The following is a 21,832-nucleotide window of genomic DNA, read 5'->3' as shown; positions in this document are numbered from 1 at the left end:
ATATTTCAGTAGGAGAAGATCAAGATTTTAATCAAAGTGGATATAGATGTGCCCAATTATTGCTACAGTTTGACATTCACTGTGAAAATATGTGACTAAGTTAAAGAACTATGTTCATATATCATAGCAACTGCAAGGATATATTATAAAGAACGTGACCATAACTTTAGCAATTTATAATGAAGTTTAAAAAAAAAAAAAGATAAGGCAATTGGGGAGGAGGGGGGGTTAAGCAGAAATTTTTCACTGTTTACTTTATTCATCATATTTTTCTGCTAAATTTCAGGGACAATTGTGGTTTCAAGATCTTTTTCCAGGAAAACTACAATCAATGCTATTTTTTATTTTAAAAAATCATAGTGATTGAAAAAACAAGCACTGATCTTCCTAATAGCTAAGGTTTTAGCAAAACTTTAAGATTTCATATGTTTTCAATGTGAAACTGCAGAATTATGTGTTTCTTCATAGGGTGGCAATACATCCACCAATGGGTAGAAGTGGTAAAGCAGCAGGATTTAGGCAAATATTAAAAGAAATCTCCTAAGAAGTCAATTGGTGCTATTCTACATCAGAATTAAAGGTATTATACCCAAACTAATTATGTCATTTGGATACTTTCTTGACAAGAAGTGCTTTATATAAATCAGACATAAATAAGCTATTCGAGTTAACTGAATTTGCATTGTCTCATGTCAAATTTACAAAGGATGTTCTTGAAAACAGAAATATATCATGTATTAGGAATGGCTATTCCATGTGTTTGTAAAGTAGAAAGTGACTGTCAATAATGAAGCTTTATGTTTTTAAATATAGGCGGAAGTTCCTGTGGAATTTGTCCAAAGATTCTTTGATTTTTATTCATTTTAAATCAACTATTTCCATCTGCGTTAAACTAAAGGATTAGAATAATCCTATGATTTCATAATTTGATTCTAAGCAATAAACTGACCTGTAATGGAACAAGGATCAATCCATTCAAGGAAAATTGTTTTTGCTAATGTTCTTTCTCATACATAAGACATTTGAGATATTGAAGAATCTTCTGCATTTAAATACTATATGCACTTCCTATGCACCGAATGTAAACAGTCCAACCATTTATATATGCAATTGCATAGGCAACATCTTCAATTCATCTTCATATATTTTGCTACTAATGACTTCATCAATTACGTCTTTGTTTCTGAATCACAGTAGCCTACTGTATATAAAAAGGCAGTAAATCCCACTCCCACTACTGAAGGTGTTACTGAGTTGCTAACTAAATGTCTAAAAACAACCAAGTTCAGAGAGCACCAAGGACTCTGCAGTAGCATATTCTTGACATGCCAAATATGGGTTGGAACTTCAACGGCAAACAGATAATAGTGATGCTGACCAAATGCACAAAAGCACTTGAGGAGTAATAATATACCACATGGCAGGTTGAGACATCTATATACTATGTAGTTCTTGGCTCCCAAAAGACATTGTATTAGCTTATGTTAATTACATGTCTTCTTAGTATAACATGGATTAATCCCTGAATTGCACCAGACACTATGAGAAACTAATTTTGTAAGGTTGAGTATAGTATAGATATTCCAGATGTAATGCTACTATTCTACTTATCAAAACAATAATACTAAAATAACAATATAACCTGCTTTATTTAAAATAAAAGAATGTCTAATCTTCAGGACTGCATATCTATAAATTAGTAATTACAGTATACATTCATTTGTTGTTCACTCTTGTGAAATTACTAGGAATTATGAAATCATGTAATACTAATTGTTTTTTTAAAAAAATATTGATACTTTTAGAATTCATAAGAAATCTTTGATTCAGTGAACCATGTTTCATGTTAACCTTTGGATTAAAGAAAGCTCAAAGCTCATCTGTTACAGATGGTGTTTGGATTTTTTAAACTAATCTGTAAAAATCATGTGTTTTGTTTTCTCTGTCTTCATATGTCTACAAAAAATTCTCCAGATAAATAGTTGAGCTATTTTTATTATGGTAAAAATGGAATATTAAAATCTCCTAGGAAATTAACATTTACTAATTGAGATAAATTATACTTGAGAACAAGTGTCTGCAAAGAAACAAGCAGGAGAGAAGCAATAGTAATATCTCAACAATGAAGATACAAACAAACCATGTGAAAATTTAAGGCAAAGTTTCTAACTGCAGATAAAAACATTTCAATTAAATTCTACCTCAGTTTTAAAAGAACAAGAATAAAGATGATTATTATAACATACTGCAAAGCTATTCACTCTCAGAATAGATTCATATTCGTGTTTATCCCTGCTAGAGGTACAAAGATTATAGCCTCAAGCAGAATGTTGCTTTAAATTAAATCTAACTTAATTTACTGAGACCTAATTCCAAGCAAAATCTATAACATTATCTGTTAACTGTACAGAACAAAGTCATCAGTCTGTCTTGTTCCTAGTAACTATAAACACTGGTAATGTTGACTTATAAAAGCAAAGTTTGCTTTAATCTTCTAAAACAAGAAAATATATTTATCAAAAATATATGTATTCTATCAAAAGCAATTTTTAAGGTTCCCAATTGTGCTAATCTCTCTCTTTTTGTTTAAGTGTAAAATGCCATCTTACATTTCAACCATACTTTTTACACATAGATTTTACATACACACCAAAATGTTCTATGAGCTATTTTACTCAATCCCAGATACCAACAGCATCTTAAAATACAACCAACCTATATTTCAGCAGCTATTAACTGATTCCAAATGGCAACACTAACTCAGTATTTCCACATTACCTTTTTATAACAAGTTCCTTGTTCTCTTAACTGTGTTTTCTTTAGACTTACCAACCCCTCAAGATCTTTATTCACTCCATTATTGCATCCATAATAGTCTGGAATTTTATCAGCATCTTGCACATTCCCTTGCGCTCTTACACCCTTGTCTGTGCCGCAAGCTTGGCATATGGGTGCATTGCCCATATCCTTCTGTTAACTCCTGTAGTGGGTTTGACCTCGCAGAGTACAGAATATTCCAAAAGGGCAGATAAGTTTTGAAAATCGAGAATGATATTTGTAGCTTCTATTTATTTGCTCTCCTGAGTTTTCTTTGGCACAGGTTTCTCTCTACTGGCCTAGGTTAAAAAGAAACTTTAACAACTATAGCCAGCATTCAGTGATAATTTCCAATTCAGGCTCTGCCTGTCTATTTTTACACCTACTGGCCCAGCTATGCATGTAAATTGAATGGGAGGGAGGCAGCCTGACTAGCTCTGAGTTAAGGCCCTACTGTGTGAAATGCCTTCACATGCGGAGGTTATTGAATTACTCAGCTGCATGCCTTTGAATGTTTTGATTTTTTTCTCTCCCTACTACATTATACATCAATGCTTGCTTACAGCATTACATTAATACTTCTCGTTTCTAAGAGGAGGGGCCGAAAACCTTTTACTGTAAAATGATAACTATTAGGAATTTATCATTCCAACAATACTAAACTACTGTATATGGAGACCCTTTTAAAAAGTGACATTTCATGCAATTATAACATATTCCTTCATGCTGTGGTTCCCCCCCCCCTCATAGCATTTATGAGTCATACTGTCCAGAATTCTTTTTCACAATTTGGAAGACTATGACATTTGAGTAGTTTCTAAAAATTAAACTACACAATAACTCAAATCTGATTAATGTAATATAAACGTGTTTTGGGAACAGCCCTAAACATAACTACTATATAAAAGTAAGGGATGCTGAAATTTTTATTTAGTCAACTACTTTCTTCCATCTCCCCGATGGACCTTTAAAGAAAACTCCAGTTAATCTAGTGAATAAAACCAATAAGAAGTCTATCTTCACCCAAATTTGAAACATCTCTAGAATACCATGAAGGAAGTCATCAAGATCTGCTGAAAGTTTAGACTTAGAATAACTTTATTGTCACTTTGAATGTACATGAATCGGCATACATTAAAATGAAATTTTGTTGCATACAGCTGTCAAAGAGGCACCACCTCCAATATACCCTATATAAACATGACTAAATAAATAAACAAACAAAATTATGCATATAGCCACATACCAGGGGTGGGATGCAAATATTTTTACTACCGGTTCTGTGGGCGCGGCTATGTGGGCATGGCTGTGACTTGGGTGGGTATGGCTTTGTTTTTGTTTTTTTAAGCATCTCCCACGCTCCGTTTTTTTGCCTACTGGGCCTCGGGGGCTGCCCTGAGGCCCAGGAAGCAAAAAATGGAGCATGGGGGAAGCACGCAGCACCCCCTCTGTGTTCCCCTTTTTGCCTCCTGAGCCTCAGGGAAGCCTCTTAGGCGAAGCAGTAAGACAGCGAGGGGGATCCCAGCACAGCTGATTGTCGGAACAGCTGGTCGTTGGGAAGAAAAAGAAAAGAAATATTGGTTCGGCTGAACCAGTAGCTGATTTTTTACTACTGGTTCAGCCGAACTGGGCCCAACAGGTAGAATACCACCACTGCCACATGCCCACATATATTATATGACACAGAGAAACAACACAGTCTAGTTCAGATGTATACATGTACATGGTGAGAAAAATAAATTAATTTTGCAAATTTACCAGACAGATGGCATAGGGAACAAAGCTGATACAGAATCTGGTAATCCTGCTAGAAATACTTTGAAACCTCCTCACAGAGGGGAGCACCAGAAACAGACTGTAAAATGGGTGTGTGGGGTCTCTAACAATGCTTTGAGACCTAAATCACATAGTGCTTATAAGCAGTACCCTAAATCAGTGGTCCCCAACCTTTTTTGTACCAGGGACCAGTTTCAAGCACAAACACTTTTTCAAGGACCGGGGGTGGGGGGTGGGGGGGGAGAATCCGAGTTTGGTGGTTTGCTTGCAGACATTTCATTACCTGACTAGGTAACATCTGATGTTGTTACCTAGTCGGGTAATAAAACGTCTGCCAGCAAACCACCAAGTTCAGGGAGCGCCTCGGCCCTGCCTCCCTCAGCCCCATCCCTCAGGTGTCTCCCTCCCTCCCTCAGGTGTCTGCCTCGTTCCTCTCTCAGTCGCTCTCTCGCTGCTCCACCAGCCCAGGAAGAAACTGCTTCAAAGAAGCCAGGGGGGGTGGCTTTTCCTGTCGCCGCAGCACCTCCGAAGCGCCCGTTTACCCCCACCCTGCCCGCCCGTGCGCAGTTCAATCCACAGTGCTCCGTTCTGCCTGGCTGCCTGCCTTCTTCATTTCAGAGCAGCTTCGGCTGATAAAAAGAGGCGAATAGTTATTATTCTCACCAGAAACGAAGAAGGCAGGCAGGCAGGCAGAACGGAGCACTGTGGATTGAAGCGCGGGCGGGCGGGCGGGGTGGGGGTAAACGGGCGCTTCGGATGAGCTGCGGTGACAGGAAAAGCCACCACCCCCCCGGCTTCTTTGAAGCAGTTTCTTCCTGGGCTGGTGGAGCAGCGAGAGAGCGACTGAGAGAGGAACGAGGCGGGAGGAAACTGAAGCCGCTGAGCCGGAGAGCAGGACAGGCTTCGGTTGCTTCCTCCCTCCCCTTCTTTCATTTGTGTCCTTGATCCCCGATCCCAGCAGCATTCACCGAAGGCGAAGAAAGCCGCCATTTTTATTTTATTTTATTTTCTTTGCGGCCCGGTACAGAGTGCTCCACGTACCGGTCCGCGGCCCAGTGGTTGAGGACCCCTGCCCTAAATGACGGGAAGCCAGCTTCCTATAATCCACTCGGTGGTCCTTACCACTCTCTGTATGGACTTTGTATCTGAGGCACTGCTACCACCAAACCAAACAGTGGTGCGGTTTGTTAAAACTCTCTCAATTGTGCCTTTGGAGAGATCAATTCAGACTGTTAGTTATCTGCACCCCCAGAAAAGTCTGCAGGGTTGTGATATCCCCATCCCATGCAACCTTGCCCTGATAAGGAATCCTATAGATCGACAAGGCAGTTTAAATACTTTGATTAGGCTTAAGGAGTCAGTAAACCATTTTTTGACAAATACCATACACTTGAATGTTTGTCTAGAATATCAAGCAAAGGGATATATACTAAGACCATCAATGTGTAATTGTTGTTTCTACTAATGTAGGGAAGTACAGTATTTGGGCCTGAGAAAACATTTTCTTGCCTTAAATTGGGGAGGTGTAATTGATGATGTGAGGACTTTCCTGGAGCAGGCTGAGTCTATACCATCTGTAAGAGTTTCAAGGTATCATTTCCCCGCATCTCCTCAAACACATAAAAAATAAAGATCTCTTAGCTTCTTGCTTTTTGACCTTTCAGCTAAGATCAAGTGGACGGAGGGAAAGAGAGGGGGGAGAGGGAGGGAGAGAGGAAGAGAGATGCCTTCTTTGGCCAGTTAACTCAAAGCAGAGCTATGGAACACTCACACCGGGGTGTTGCATTTTCTCAATCAATCCATCAAGACTTCTCAGAAAGAGCAGTGCTGTCTTATAATTTTATTGCATGCATTAAAAGTAAGCAACTGAAATCTTGTTTGATGTGTAATTATTGATTTAGAAATATGTACTTAATATCCAAAGAGCCAGTTAGACTCAAATGCAACTAGAGCAATATAAATCTCATAAACAAATAATAGCATATTTAGGAACTATCCAGCATATAATCTCAGCATAATGAATACAATTGGAATATGACTTTAGTTTTAAGTTTGAAAGCATTTTTAGAAGCATGCGGATTTTATACAAAATAATTCCCATTCTATGATCTATACCACTCTAGATACTTACAATAACGACTGCATCATTTTTAATGAGACAAACAAAATGAAAAGGAAACTAAATGTACTTTTTATAAAATGTATTAAAAAGGCGGAGACAATTAGCAACTGAAGTTGTTGAGGCAAAAATCTTTTGAAAGGCTACTGAACCAGAGTCCACAAACTGCAAGGAGTAATCAAATCCACCTCCAGACTGTCATCAGCTTTATTTCACATAGCGCAGTAACACTCAGTATCCCTTTTTGGAAAGAATGTATAAAATAAGCAGAATCTTATAGAGATGGACTGGTAGGTGCAACAATGGAGAGCTAAGATCAGCACTCTGATTTGCACCCATTAACTAATTCAATGACCAAAGCTAACTAACATTGTTTATTGAATGAAGGCCAATATACATGTCCCAGGATAATGTTGCAGGATTCAATGTGGGTCGGTCACCCAGACCAGAGGTTAAGTCTTCTGAGCTTTTGGACTCAGGCTGGAGCTGGGCTCTGATTCTGAACCTTTGATTCCAATGACTGACCCACATTGGATCCTGCAAAATTATTTATGCTCGTTCATACTTGTGATAGCTGGCTCCTATACCCAAGGCATGGAGGCTGAAACCCCTTCATCACTTCCATTTCTTTCTCCATGTTTATTACATCCAGTGTACCTCTCAGTGTTTCCTACTAAAAAAACCAAAACAAAACAAAAACGTTTGCCATAAGTGTTTGAAGTGGGAAGAAATGCCTGAACAGAAAGAAAAAAGAAAATAAAGAATTATTTTCAGGAATTAAAAGTTCTACTCATTCTTTAAAACCTCTGAAATATCAGCAGGTATATATGCAACTTCTAAACATAGATGAAACTGCCTCACAATAACCTCTTGCAACCTATTTTTAAACTTACTCCTCAAAATGCAACTCCAGTTATTTAGCAGAGTTGTAATCCTTGTATAGATTATTTTTTACCTATATTTTATGTATCTCTGGATATAGTATTTGGCATTTGGCAATCTCAAAGTCTTGCAGAATGTATTTTATAAATATAGCAGGTTAATTTTCTGTTTATGCAATTCTGATATATCAAATCCAATTTATGGCAACTAGTAATATTATGACAATTTAGAATATCATATTAATCTCAATATTTTTGCTACAGTTCCATTTATCTGTATTTAAAACATTAATAAGGAGATATTCAGACACTTTTGGTTATATAATTGAAGTATTTAGCAAACTCCAACCATTCTCATTATTATATAATCTTAAATTTAAAGAGAAACATGTTTTACACAGGCAATTGCCTAAGCAATTTATGGTATTAGAAGTTTTTTGGTATTGCTGGTTTTTTTAAAAATTTGCAATATATAAATATATAGATGTAAATAAATATCCTTATAGACCACGGAAAGATAGAAAGATAGGATACTTAGTAGTATCTGTAATACAGATTATTTGCACTCCTATAGATTTCCAAAACAAAGGGATACATATTTTTCCAAGTTTCAAAGTTATCAAAGACAATACTTCATACAGCAAACAATTCCATTTGTTGGCCTGATTAAAGGAGTAAACAGCATTCCAGCCCTGAAGTTCTAATTAAGGACTTCAAGTTTGAAAGTCTTTATATGAGGGTGGACATTTCCCAGGATTGTGTTATTAATACAGCTTTGTGGATCTGGTATATCATATCCAATATCCAATGGCAGCTAAGGAACAAGAAAAGGCCAATTGTTCTAGTAATCTACGTTGTATATCAATCCATTATACAATGAAAGCACAAACAATGCAAAAAAAGTCTTTCACTGTCAAAGTTTCTTGAATTTTTTTTCAAAATACCCTAAGGGGCATTAATGAAAAAGTGCAGGATATCTTTGACCTAATTGGTTTGGTTGTGCCATGAATGATTTGGTCCTAGGATTTGTAAACACTGTACCTTTGGGGAACTAATCTATTCTTCGTTCCAGTTCTACATTAGGTTTTAAAAACTAACATTCATTAGGAATTCTAAAAACATCATTAGAAGATGCTTTATGCTTTACCATTGCTTTATTTCCATTTGAAACTTTACTGAATTTGTACTACTATTTTCACAAATAGTTGTAGTCAGGATGGCTAACACAAAGTTTGAAGCTAATTCCATATGTTGTCTCAATTATACATAACTGTATCTGCTCAAAGTCTACTGAAAAATATTCTACAGTTAGTCCTTGACTTATGACTAGTCACTTGGTAACTTTTCAAAGCTGTGACAGGCACAAAAAAAAGATACATATGACCCAGATTTGAAGTTCTGATAACTGCCCCCCTCCATGGTCATGTGTTTGCATTTTGGACTTTTGGCAACCAGCCTGTATTTATAACTGTTTGCAGTCAGATGACAATTTACGTCATTTTTGCTAGAAATGTGATGACCCACTTAATGACTGGCATGATTTATGATTGAATTTTCAGGCTTAATTATGGTCCTAACTCGAACACTATCTGTATACATTTCTGTTTCGTTACATGTCCCCTGAATCCTTTTCTATTGAAAGAAGGCTCATTAGATGTCTAATGCATGAACTTCTGGCATTGAATATGAACTGGCCAGTCAGCCAGGTTTTGGGACTAGAAGAAATGGCCTATTCTTGTCCAAAAATAAATATATATACTATAAAGGAACAGGCTGAAGGGATTCATTCATAGGCTGAAATATTCTTTACTGGAATGGTCTTCTCTCTAGCAAACTTTGAGGTACCTGCACAATATTTTTATTTATTTATTTATTTATTTGATTTGCCAATTGTTTACAAGATAATAAGTATAAGTGTATACATAGTTGTGAATACATGAAATGGGTACATATAAGAAAAATAAAAGAAGAATAAGAGAAACAATAGGACAGGGACGGTAGGCACGTTGGTGCGCTTATGCACGCCCCCTACAGACCTCTTAGGAAAGGGGTGAGGTCAATAGTAGACAGTCTAAGGTTAAAGTTTTTGGGGTTTGGGGAAGAAACTACAGAGTCGGGTAGAGTATTCCAGACATTGACCACTCTATTGCTGAAGTCGTATTTCCTGCAATCAAGTTTGGTGCGGTTAACTTTGAGTTTGTATCTATTGTGTGCTCTTGTGTTGTTATGGTTGAAGCTGAAGTATTCATTGACAGGTAGGACATTGCAATGTATGATTTTATATACCATGCTTAAATCAGACCGAAGACGGCGTAATTCAAGGTTTTCTAGTTCTAGAATTTCAAGTCTGGTGGCATAAGGTATTCTACAACGAGTAGAGGAGTGCAGAACTCTTCTTGTGAAATATTTCTGGACTTTCTCAATTGTGCTAATATCAGATACGTAATGTGGGTTCCAGACTGATGAACTGTATTCGAGTACTGGTCTAGCAAATGTTTTGTATGCTCTGGTTAGTAGTGTGATATTACCAGAGAAAAAGCTACGTAGGATTAGGTTAACAACTCTTAATGCCTTTTTGGCTATGTAGTTGCAGTGGGCTCTAGCACTTAGATCATTAGAGGTGAGTATTCCAAGGTCCTTTACAGAGCTTGGGTCATCAACAAGATCTTGACTATTCAGCTTGTATTTTATTTTCTGATTTTTTTTGCCAATATGTAAGACAGAGCATTTATTTGTTGAGATTTGAAGTTGCCATTTGTTTGACCATTCTGATACATAGTCAAGATCTTGTTGAAAGCTGACATTTATTTCCCTTCTATTTTTTCTAAACTGGAAATCTATTTATACTGATCTCACACAACACGAAGTAAAGACAAAAAAATGTAAAAACAAATCCTCAAAGAGCACTTTATTAACAGTAAATGCATTACATCACTTGAGACCCTGATGGATCAGATAGCTATATACCAATTAAAGCACAATTTTATAACAGAGTCATGGAATCATTTGAATGAGCTAAAAGTATTTATTTTTTTCTTAAAATACAATTTTTGTCTATTTGTGGCATTTGGTCAATTGTTTACATCAATGTATCATTTAAAACAATAGAGATGTCTTTGCTACCAGAGAACTATTAATTATTGTTAACAGAAGTGACCAAACGTATTAGCATTTTACTAATATTGCTAAATATATCCAAGAGATTCTATATAAAGCAGTGCTGCTACCAAGGATGTAGCAGCACTATTTCTGCATTTATAGAATGACAAATATTCAAAGTGCTTTGCCTACATGATATAGCAATTCTAACTCTGTAAGATAGCAATGCTAACCTTTTAAAAGACAATGATATTAATGGAAACACAAAAGAAATGTAAAAAATATTTGGCTTTTCATGTACAAGGAAAAGCAATGAGAAAAGTATTCCCTAAGCTGAAAACCTTTCGAGCCTGAAAACTTTTCTATTGTTGATTTTTAAGTACATGCCAAATACGCAGGTTTATAATCATGGATTGCATTCAGCCTGCCAAAAGTACCCCTTCCTGCAAGCATTTGCCCAGATTTTGTTACCAAATTTCAGCGGCACTGAAAGCTTCTATTTTTTTCTATCAAATACAACCAGTACCAACAAGCACCATTTCTGCTTTCCTCAATCCTTTTTCACTTTATAGAACAAGATATATAGTATAGGTATATCTATGAGCCAGTTTGGTAGTGATTAGGGCAGGGTGGGCAAACTTTTTTTTTTTTTTAATTTTTTTATTTGTTGGGGGTAATTTTAATTTTAATTTTTTTTTTTTGGGGGGTGGTTGTTTTTTTTTTTGGGTTTTTGGTTTTTAGGAGGGGGGGGGGGGGGTGGGTGTTTTTTTGGTTTTTTTTTTTTTTTTTTTTTTTTTTGTTTTTTTGTTTTGGGGGGGGGTGGGGAAAGGATTTATTTTTTTTTTTTTTTTGGGGGGGGGGTGGTTTTTAATATTTTTGTTTTTTTTTTTTTTTTGGGGTGTTAGTGGGGGGCTGGGGGGGGGTTTTGGTCGGGGGGGGGTTTTTTTTTTTTTTAACATTATAAAAAAGACTGCAAGTTCCAGTCTCTAAAGAGTCTAGACCCAAAGCCAGCTGGGTAACCACAGGCCGGTCACTCTCTTGCAGTCTTAGGAAGTAGATAATGAAAAATCTCCCCAAATTAACTCTAGGGACTTGCCCAGGCAGTCTCTAGGAATCAAGACTGATTTGAAGGAACAAAAAAAAGCAAAAGGAGGTGAGAGATATCTATCCTACTCCCTCCCTCTCTATCTGCATTATGGATTTGCTGTTATTTTTTTTAAAAAAAAAAATATCAGAAGCAATCTAACGATATTTAAGAATAAGCTCAGATTGTTTACATTAAAATGTATGAAACTGTTAATCTTCTCTAAAACCAACCATTTACTTAGCAATGGCAGGCAATCCAACAGTATATTCCATTGATCCATGTGTGCAAAATCCCACTGATCTCATCTCTTCTACAAATCCTCTCACAGCAAAATTATTTCTTACAGAAAAAAGGTTGGAGCTCTTATTCTACTGATGAGTTTTTCCATATAGATAAAGTAAAATGCAACAGCAGTATTTCCCATTAGCTTTGGTATACTTGACATACATTTAGTGAAAACTGATCCATTTCATTTTTCGATAATATCCATAAATCTAGTGGATGATTTGACAATAAAGATGAAATAACTATCTTGTGGACGATGATCTGAGCCAAACTATCCATTAATGTTTAATAATTAAATACTCAACCAATAAAAACTGCTTATTTTTAGTCATCTTTTAAAAATAATCCCCAGAAGGCTGTTCTTATATGTGAATTCATCAGTGCATTAATCACAGTAATCCCTTCCTGCTAGTAGCAGAGACAGAGCAAGCTTTTATCTGACATAAACATATGTCTCTATATTCAGCACTCAAACATAAAAACACTCCATCCTAATATTTATTTGTACTATTATTTATACAGTATTTATGTCACATAGAATGACTCATAATCATGTCACACCAGTACAATGTTATCACGAGAATAAACACATTATTAACTAACCCAGCCAAATACATTAATATGACTAAGGAAATATGATAATTAAGAATTTACACAGTTTTATCACAACATGATACTGCATGTGTACCTCACTTTTTCATGGGTGAAACAAACTATTTGTGAATACAGCTGTTTTCACATACTGCTCTAAACCACTAGACTAACTTGGAATACAACATAAAGTTACACAATATTTTAGCTCAATTTGTGAAAACTTTTTAGTTCCATATAGGCACAATTTAATATGTGTTAACTTAAAACACCCTTTTATTGTTGATCCGTTTTAAACAAAGAAAACAAAGGGGAATAGTAGTTTCCATTGGAGTAGATATTTGTCACTGTTTCAATCACATTTCAACAGGAATTAAGCCAGGGTTCAATTTTCATAATTCTCCAGTTTCTAGCAAAATTTCATTTATCATTTCATTCAATCATTTAAAAGACTTATATGGTCAGGAATTCTATGTATTAAAATGCAGACTTTAATTTAAAGTCAGATTAATTTAAGTCTTTAACTGTATTTAGTGATATATTGGAGCATGTTATTTGAGGTAGGCCACTTCAACTAAAGTTCTCCAGTACATCACCAAATATAATTCTCAGGCTCCTATCCGACTGTTCCCAATACTTGGGAATGTCAGCACCAGGCGGTATACCACATTATAAAATTAACTCCACAAGAAGGCTAAAACTGCTTTTATTGAGATTGGCTATAATAACATAATCCTGATTGTGCTGTCCATCTTCTGCCATAGAAAAAAATACTTCCTGGGCCCAACTAGATGGCAATATTTGTGGGAAGATACCTATACAGAGGCATTAAAAATAATACCACTGATTTATTTGTGTTTTCTTATATTTCATAAAATAATCATATCAGGCCTATGAAAGTCCAGAAGATCACTAAATAACAACAAAACAGAAAAAAAAACAGACTAGATACGGTAGCTGCAAAATTAAGGCCAATATTAATGTGCAATTTTTTGTTTGATTTGGGCCTTTAATATATGTAGTACTTTTTGATAATTGTTAGTATGACCATATGGCTTAGACTAGATTTGGTTTAATTTTCATTTTGTAAGTTTCTATTTGGTATCTGTTTTAATGCCTTTCCCAAAGGTTAATATCTGTGAGCTTTGTTTTTAAAACAAAGTTAAGAGTTAATTTCCCACAGCGTATTTAAAATTGGGATAAGTGCTTTAAATATACCTTAAAACATAGAATGTTTGGAATAAATCTATATTAAAAGATTTATTGTGGATCCAAAGAACTCTTTCTGTAATAACCTTTTTACCAGAAACTTAAATAATCCAACTTTACTATCATTAAATATTGGTCTGAAAATAAACTTTATAGGAAACCTAGGCTTACTTGATGATTTTCATTACATGGTAATCCAACTGTCTGCTTCAAAGTTCATAAATGTCAAGCAGCGTAAAATTGTTATACAACATAAGAAAAAGATTAAATAATTAAGCAGTATGTGCATTATTAAACATGAAACATCTTAAGATGTTCATGACTGGAAACATAATGGGAACTACATGAAATAGCAAAATTCTCAAGTGCTTAAAAACAATAATTCCAGCTGTTCTGGCCAGATTGTGAAGAGACCATGTCACATCCTCTTTGAATTCAAAGAATTCAAATTCAATTTAGAGATTTGGAATTCATGTATAAATATTATGAAAGGGTCCTACAAAAATGCCTCTGTTTGGCAAACAGTCTATTGTGGCCCCTGGGTTGTCTGTCAGCCCTCAGATGGAGAGTCAACAGCCCCCAGGTCTGAAAGTGGCTAATGAGGAAAAGGCAAAACATCTGGTTCTAGTGCCTGATGTGCGGATGCGCAGAAGGCAGAGGATAGAGAGCAATGGAAATCCATGGGCTGATCCTTGGGAAGGAAGAGCTACCGTTACTAACGAAGCCCCATCTTAGCTCTGGGGATAAAAGGCAGGGGAATAGATGTGACAAACCACTATACATCTCCCAGCCGGCTGGACCTGTGAGAAAAACTTTTTGCTGGGGTTGCTGGAGCTCCTAATAAAGGAATCTTTGAGTTAACTTCAGAGGGTTTGTCGTGTTTGGGAAGCTGGGTCAGAACACTGTCCATGTGTGGCTGCGTTTAGATACCGGTAGATCTGGAAATGATTTTTAAAAGGTGTTGGAGTGAAGCAAAGAAAAAAGAAAAAGCCTTGAGCCATGGACTATTTAATCATAATCAGATCACAAAAAGGGGGAACTATTCTAATGCTCTACACTCACCAATCTTTTGTGATGTTTTTAATACAAAATTATGAGCAGATACAAAAAAACTGTAGCAAAACTTTTTGTTATGTCAAATCAACATATTTTCCTTACTCCTGAACCTCCTGCTACCTATAATTCTCGTTCCTATCTATTCTGTCTTCTTATTTTCCTTGTCTATTCTAGCATTGTCACTAAAGCAGAGTAAAATTAACTAGGCAGAATAAAAGGAATGGCTTTAGAGGTAGTGCTAAAAAAATTAAATAGCTATTCCAACTATGCTATACCCTTGGGAGTTTTCTCTGTTTTATACTTCTCAAACCATCATATTGAACACAATGGGTTATCCATATCCTAAGGTTGAAATGGGGAATGATGATATTTTGCTCTTCGTGTTTAGAAATTGTGTTGTGTTGAATTTCTTCAAAAGTCACTGAAGTGAGACTGTCATATCTGGGTTATTCCATTTTAGAATGCATACAGAAAATTACCCTATTAGAGAAAGATATGGGCTTCTATATAATTTCTAATGGAAAGGTAATGTAGCATGTTGAAAACATTCGAATGTACTGTATTTTTCTTGTTTTTCACAGGATTCCATGTTCCAATTCATTTTTTTAGCTTTTTCTTCTTTTCTTGGCTTACAATTTTTAAGGCTTCTTATTCAGCTGCTCTTCTAAGACTTGATTAACTCAGCAATAGCCTTCACTAGCTGAGGTAATTGTTTGTCGTATGATTTTTCTTGGTTATCGTTCTCAGAAATCTATTGATAAATCTATTTGTTTATTTTACGACTTTGGTTTGATTCATAAAGAATTAATAAATTAAATGAATAAATAAGTATCTTCCATTATGTCAGCAGTAGGAATCGTGCAGCCTTCTAATGTTTTCAGAACCACATTTCTACAAATTTGCATATTTATAACTATTGATCCTGCTGACCAAAGCTCAACTAGAGAGCCAGAACCTTCTCCTCTCTATCTTAGTTTATAAATAGGTTCCAAACTGAAACATTGAAATTTATCCATCTCCTAACATTGTGAATATTATTTCAGTAATCATATATAATTTAACATTCTTACTGAACTTCTCTGTTTATACATTTAATAAGAAATAAAAATTTCTTATAATTTTTGTTCTAAGCCATGATTTGTTTGGTTTGCTATTGTATAAAGAGATAAATCATAGTTTGCAAATATAATGATCAGGATCAGACATGTAGTGGGAACATAAAGGATTCAATACCCGTGTCAGTCTAACCACATATTTCTACACATGCTCATTTGCTCCATAAATTTTAAGATTTGAGATCTCTTCCTCTCCTATGTCCCTCCCTCAATATTCATTTCCTGCATCCTCCTTTCTCCAATATGAATTTTTTTGGAAGAGTTACAACCCCAGTATTTATATGAACCACTCAGAGAAAACATGTGACTTCACTCTTTGGTGGCCAGAACAAAATGATACACCAAACTTTTTTCTGTGCATGATAATATCTCTCATCCAGTTTATCAGACTTAAACTCACATTTATGTGTATAAATATCTATATAGAAAACTTGTATCTTTTTCCAAAGTTAAAAAAGAAGCCATCAAACAATGACCATCTCATTCCAATTTTTGAAGACACTTCCTGTTTTTCACAGTGTTTACAACTTTTAACTACATATACAGCATATGTACTATTATGGCAATTATCATGCATGTGCTTTCATTAATATATACCTCTGCAAGGAAAAAAAAACCAATAAATTTAAACCAAATTCACCTTATTACAAAGCAAGTGTATTGTACAGCTAAGGTACCTATTTATGTAATACTGTATTGCTGTAGTAAAAGACAGGCGTAGGGAAGCTGATGGCAGAATATGAAATGGAACAAAACAAACGTAACTATAATATTTTCCTTGAATATTCTGAGCAACACTGGCCTATTCTGATACCAGAACATCCTGATCTTTCCATCTTCTGTGGCCACTATATTAGTAACTTCTGGCCAATTCTATGTGTCTCTAGTTCTAATCGAGGCTATAGAGCAGTATATAAAAAGGAAATGTCAGAAGATACTGATTTAATTATATCCAATTTAATTAAAAGCCTAGCATCACATTTAAAACTAATTTTAAAAACCAGAGATCTGCAATATCTTATCACCACAAACTATGCAATCCTTGAACATGACCTACATGCATTTTTGAGCTTTATTCATGTGTTATATGTTTTAGTATATCTGCCGATTGAAACAAAATCACAACCAAGGGATTATTATTTCTGTAGCATTCTGTCTGAAGAATTAGGATACTGAACACAATCTGTCTGGGAGTATCAAGCTGTGGCTATATTTAAAATGATACTCATATTATGCTATAGAAAATTCTATTGCAACTCAATTAATACAGTAAACAAAGCTTTTAAAGAGTTGGATATATCACTTCAAGTACCACAAAGGTATTTAGCAACATAATAAATTGGCAGTTTAAGAAAAAAGTATTAACATTAATTCATTAATTCATTTCACAATGCCAGTATAAGAAAATGATAAACAGACTAGGCATGTATTAAACAAGAACAGCAGGAAGAGTAATTCTAGTAATTTGTGAAAAGATCTCTAAATTAAAATGAAGCATGACTGGACATATTTATTTAACCTTAAGCATAGTATAGATGATGGAATGTGTGTGCAGTTTGCTATGAAGTGTTATAGAATACGAGCAACTTGTACAAAAGATAAGGTATTAATAAAGAAGAATTAAAATAGGCAGGAATTTCTTATATATTAATGTTGTTTCACATATAAAAGTTTGCTTTTTCCATATGAAATTATACTATTTGTGCAAAATAAATCGAATGTGATGGAATAAACGCTCATATCTATTTCAACGCCTATGGAGAAATTCAGTTTGCATTACTTAACTAGTGAAATACAGAAATAAAAACACTTGTGTGATTGATACCTGTGACTGTACATTTTTAAAATCTCTAGGCTCGTTAACATATTCTCTACATGAAATGTCTCTAAGCAATATAATTTCAGAAGTACTTCCTGCATACACTCATAATTATTATTTTCTCATTCAATATGTGAAATAGTTAAACAGCTAACTGTTGTTAACCAGCAAAACGAACCATTTGTTAGTATTTGGCTGATATTTGTGACTGTGTTTACTTTAAAAAAAAACAAAAACAAATCAACTGTCAATTGTTTCCCTGTTTGAATCACAATTCAAAATCAATTGAATTACAATGCTCCAGAAAGAAATAATCCAAGAATGGTTAACCTGTAAGTGACAATAAGGCCAAATTTTATTTTCAACTGAATTTAGTTTAAACAAAAATACTCTATACATCATTTTTCTATGCCTGGCTTAAGAAATGTAGGAATATACAAAGAGTAGATATTACCAGAATATCAAAATCTAATAGCACATTTATGTCATCACTGCAAGCAGAAGAACTTAAGTTTGTTTAGAGGGTTTGATGTGAAACTGCATGCCATTTGAAGCAAAGAATAAGAAAGAGGAGAAACAGTGCCACAAACCTCAAAACCTAACCTAATTAAATGGAGCGCAAAGTCCCTTTTTGCCTGCCAGTAAACAATTTTAGATCAGGCCTAAAAAATATCTGCCATAAAAGTGATCAAACCAGACTTGGTTGGTTTGAAGATAGAGAAAAAACAATATATTAGTGTCACTAGCTTTATTTACACTGCTGCTTTCAGTGCAGCAAGACTACTGAAAGCATAGAATAATTTTTGAAAAGCAAAGGCATGCAGACGTTCTGGAATGAAATAACAAAAATGCTGTTATTATCTTGCTGAAGGTATCCTGTACTATGCAGTACAATAAAGGGAAATGATGGGGAAATGGTTTTTGCTCATACCTTGCGCTTCCGATTTTCTCTAGATATTCTCCTTTGCCTTTTCCTCTCCTTTTCTTTCTCCTTCTCCCTTTCATCAATTTCTGCCTCCCGAACTTTTTTTATAGAAGCAGCGGCATGAGCCATTTTGGAAAAGGGATATCAGCTTGGAGGTCTCCGTTCCTGTACCCAGGAATCCAAGGTTTGTTTATCTTACAAGGACACTGCCGAGGTAATGCTGGAAGCCAGATATTCACTGGGCAACCCTCTCCTTTCCTCCTCCTCCTCAAGCTGTCTGTGATAGGTCACAGCTGTGCTCTAGTCTCTGCAGCATCCATAATTCAGTATGATACCCTGAATTAAGAGTCTCTTGTGATCTCCTTGTATGAACACAGAATACGCACACAGTGGCACAGGAAGAATTCCCTGCAGCAAGCATGAAGCATCTGGAAATTTCTCTGACAGGTAAAAACAAAAATCCATCCAATATAAGAGAGTTTCCTCACATTGAAAAGATCTATTGGGATTCCTCCAGATGGACTATGCCTCTCAGAGGAAAGCCAAGATAAACCCACCTCTGTACATCCGCTGGAAGTGGGTGGGTCCGTGGGTAGACGGGGGTGGACAGCTCCCTGCCTCTGCTGCCACCATCACCCTCTTACAGGGTGAGAAGAAAATGGTGCAGTCTGACTTAATTACTCGCTGCTACTGCTGCAAATATCTCTGCTGAAGCAGATGACAAGCTACACAAGCCACCACTCCGGTTTTCCCCCCTTTCCACATTTCTACCAGAGCTATTCCCCCCCACCCTAAAGCAAAGTAGTTATAAAAAGAGGCCAGTACTGCTACATTCGGAGCAGACCAGCTGCAGTCTGTTCTGTCTGCAAAAAGCAGCTTTCTGTCTAAATCTGTGCTGGAGCTAAGGAGGGGAGGGGGGAGGTCTGGGAACAGTCGGAACCTTATTGTGTCATTTTCAACTCCACAAGAGGCTGCACTGAGGGGAACTGCGTTAAACAGTCAGCCTGCTTCTGGTTGGAGAAGGGACTTAAGGAGGAAAAAAACCAGAGCATAATCCGGGCTTCTATTATGCTACTCAGCTGGACTCTTAGGAGGGAAGGAGAATAAAGCATAGAGTATCTTTGGCTGCATTATATTATACATAGCTGAAGAGTGTCATCATCTGTTGTGGAATCATGATTTGTATCATTATTCCAAACAAAATTGTGAAATGCTTATGTTAGGAATAAAAAAACAGGATGACAGTAAAAGGAATTAAAAAATAAAATAAAAAGGTGCCTTAAACTATAATTAAACTGTAATTGCCTCTCTTCCTCAGTGTTTTCATGATACAGTCACTTGTTTTTATTTTAGATAGGTGGAATCTCTCTTCAATGGCAAAATCTATAGCTGAAAAGTGGCCTAGCAAAATATAAAGATGACATTCCAAAATAGAATTTGCTACTTTGAAATTGCAGAGCTGTTGCTTTCTAGGTTTACCTAAACAGGTTGATGTGAAATTGATCAGACAGCTGCTGATAATAACTGATTAAACCTATCCAAAATGTACACTTAAAAATGAAATTATTTTACAGTATATATTAAAACTATGCAATGTCAGTGTTCGAAGGCAGAAATTAGGGATCTTAAAATAATGTTCAAAGTACTAAAAGCTGTTTTCCATTTTAAAATAGAACTGAACTTATATCATCACTAGGATGTAAAGCAATATGATTTAATTTATGTGGAAGATATTTTTCTGTGTCATTACTTTCTAATTATTAGGGTGGCAAACCATTTGCAAAGGAGATTAGATAGCCTTTAGATTAGTATTTCTTAACCTCAGCAACTTTAAAGTGAGTGGATTTCAACCAGAATTCCTTAGCAAGCCCAGGGAATTCTGGGAGTTGAAATCCATACTTCTTTAAAGTTGCTGAAATCGAAAATACTGCTTTAGAAAGCAAAACACAGATATGGGAAGTGAATGGAAATTCCACTAAGACAAGGATTATGTTCTCCAGGGTGCCAGTGGTGAGTGCATCTGTTCACCAGAAGTGCAGTTTATCAGCCCAAAATTCTCTATCCCTTATCACTCAGGGTAAGTAGATAGTTTCTCTCTCAAATCACCAGAACAGTGAGGCCTTTTACACATTCTGCACAATACTAGTGAAGCCTTAAGCCTTTCTTTCCTTTTCCTACTCTGATTTAGATTTAAAAATAAAAGAGTATTCCCACAATTAATCACGTGGGGTTTGGACACACTATTTATGGCACCTCCTTTCTAAGTTAAAAGACCCATGGGGATTTTATGTAAGAAGAAGTAGTTATTTACAGTTTAATTTAGATAAGTGTTAGTGAATCACTAATATAGAATATCTCCCCAAAAAGCATTGAGTCATATATTAATGAAATTCTTTGGATTCCTGAAAGAAGCTTCAAGCTAATTTGACAGAAAGTATCCTATATTCTTACCCTAACTCTGATTCTGGTACCTTGATGATATCATAACAATGGAAATCAAGATATTTATCTAATAATAAATGATGGTTTAATTTTAAAAAGGCAGAGATCAGCGACAGAAAATATTTTTTAAAATGTATTATGCAAACATTTGAGGAATATTTCAAGTATATAAATTTATCACAGGAAATAAAAAATATTGCCATATTGACAGACAGATGTTTGATACAAGATTACAATCTGGATGAGATGATGATGGTGATGGTCTATTACTATGATGCCTATAGCACATAGCACTTAGAGTTATATCTACTTTATAATGCTTTACAGCTGTCTCTAAGCGTTTTACAGAGTCAGCATATTGTCCCCAACAATCTGGGTCCTCATTTTACCCACCTCGGAAGGATAGAAGGCTGAGTCAACCTTGAGCCTGGTGGGATTTGAACTACCAGATTGTAGGCAGCTGGCTTCAGCAGAAGTAGATTATTATGCCTTTTATGAAAAATTATTGCCCATTTATTACATATGAACAGTTAAGCAAATATTAAAACAGGGAAAGCAAAGTTATGTTGAAGGTATTTTCTCTATCCAGCTCCCTTGCAAACTTATACCTT

At 35.5% G+C, this 21,832-nt stretch overlaps 1 protein-coding gene across 7 annotated transcripts in view; it reads right to left on the bottom strand.

The window, feature by feature from the left end:
• Nucleotides 1-21,832, bottom strand: part of ANK2 (ankyrin 2) — a 279,598-nt gene that overhangs the window by 124,072 nt on the left and 133,694 nt on the right. The window contains exon 1 of one of the 7 annotated variants that reach the window (XM_087962975.1): nt 18,786-19,503. The exons of 3 other annotated variants lie outside the window; for them this stretch is intronic. In XM_087962975.1, coding sequence (XP_087819101.1) covers nt 18,786-18,908 — 123 coding nt within the window. In that variant the 5' untranslated portion in view covers nt 18,909-19,503. Of the gene's footprint in view, nt 1-2,829; nt 3,156-18,785; nt 19,504-21,832 lie in introns of those variants that run through there. 3 more of the 7 variants (XM_087962973.1, XM_087962974.1, XM_087962979.1) reach the window with 3 other exon arrangements.

The sequence above is a fragment of the Notechis scutatus genome, chromosome 4 (assembly GCF_049901735.1).
Source record: "Notechis scutatus isolate UNSWTSFEM ecotype Mainland chromosome 4, rNotScu1.2, whole genome shotgun sequence".
NCBI classification, from domain to species: domain Eukaryota; kingdom Metazoa; phylum Chordata; class Lepidosauria; order Squamata; family Elapidae; genus Notechis; species Notechis scutatus.
This window is presented reverse-complemented; position numbering and strand designations above follow the sequence as displayed.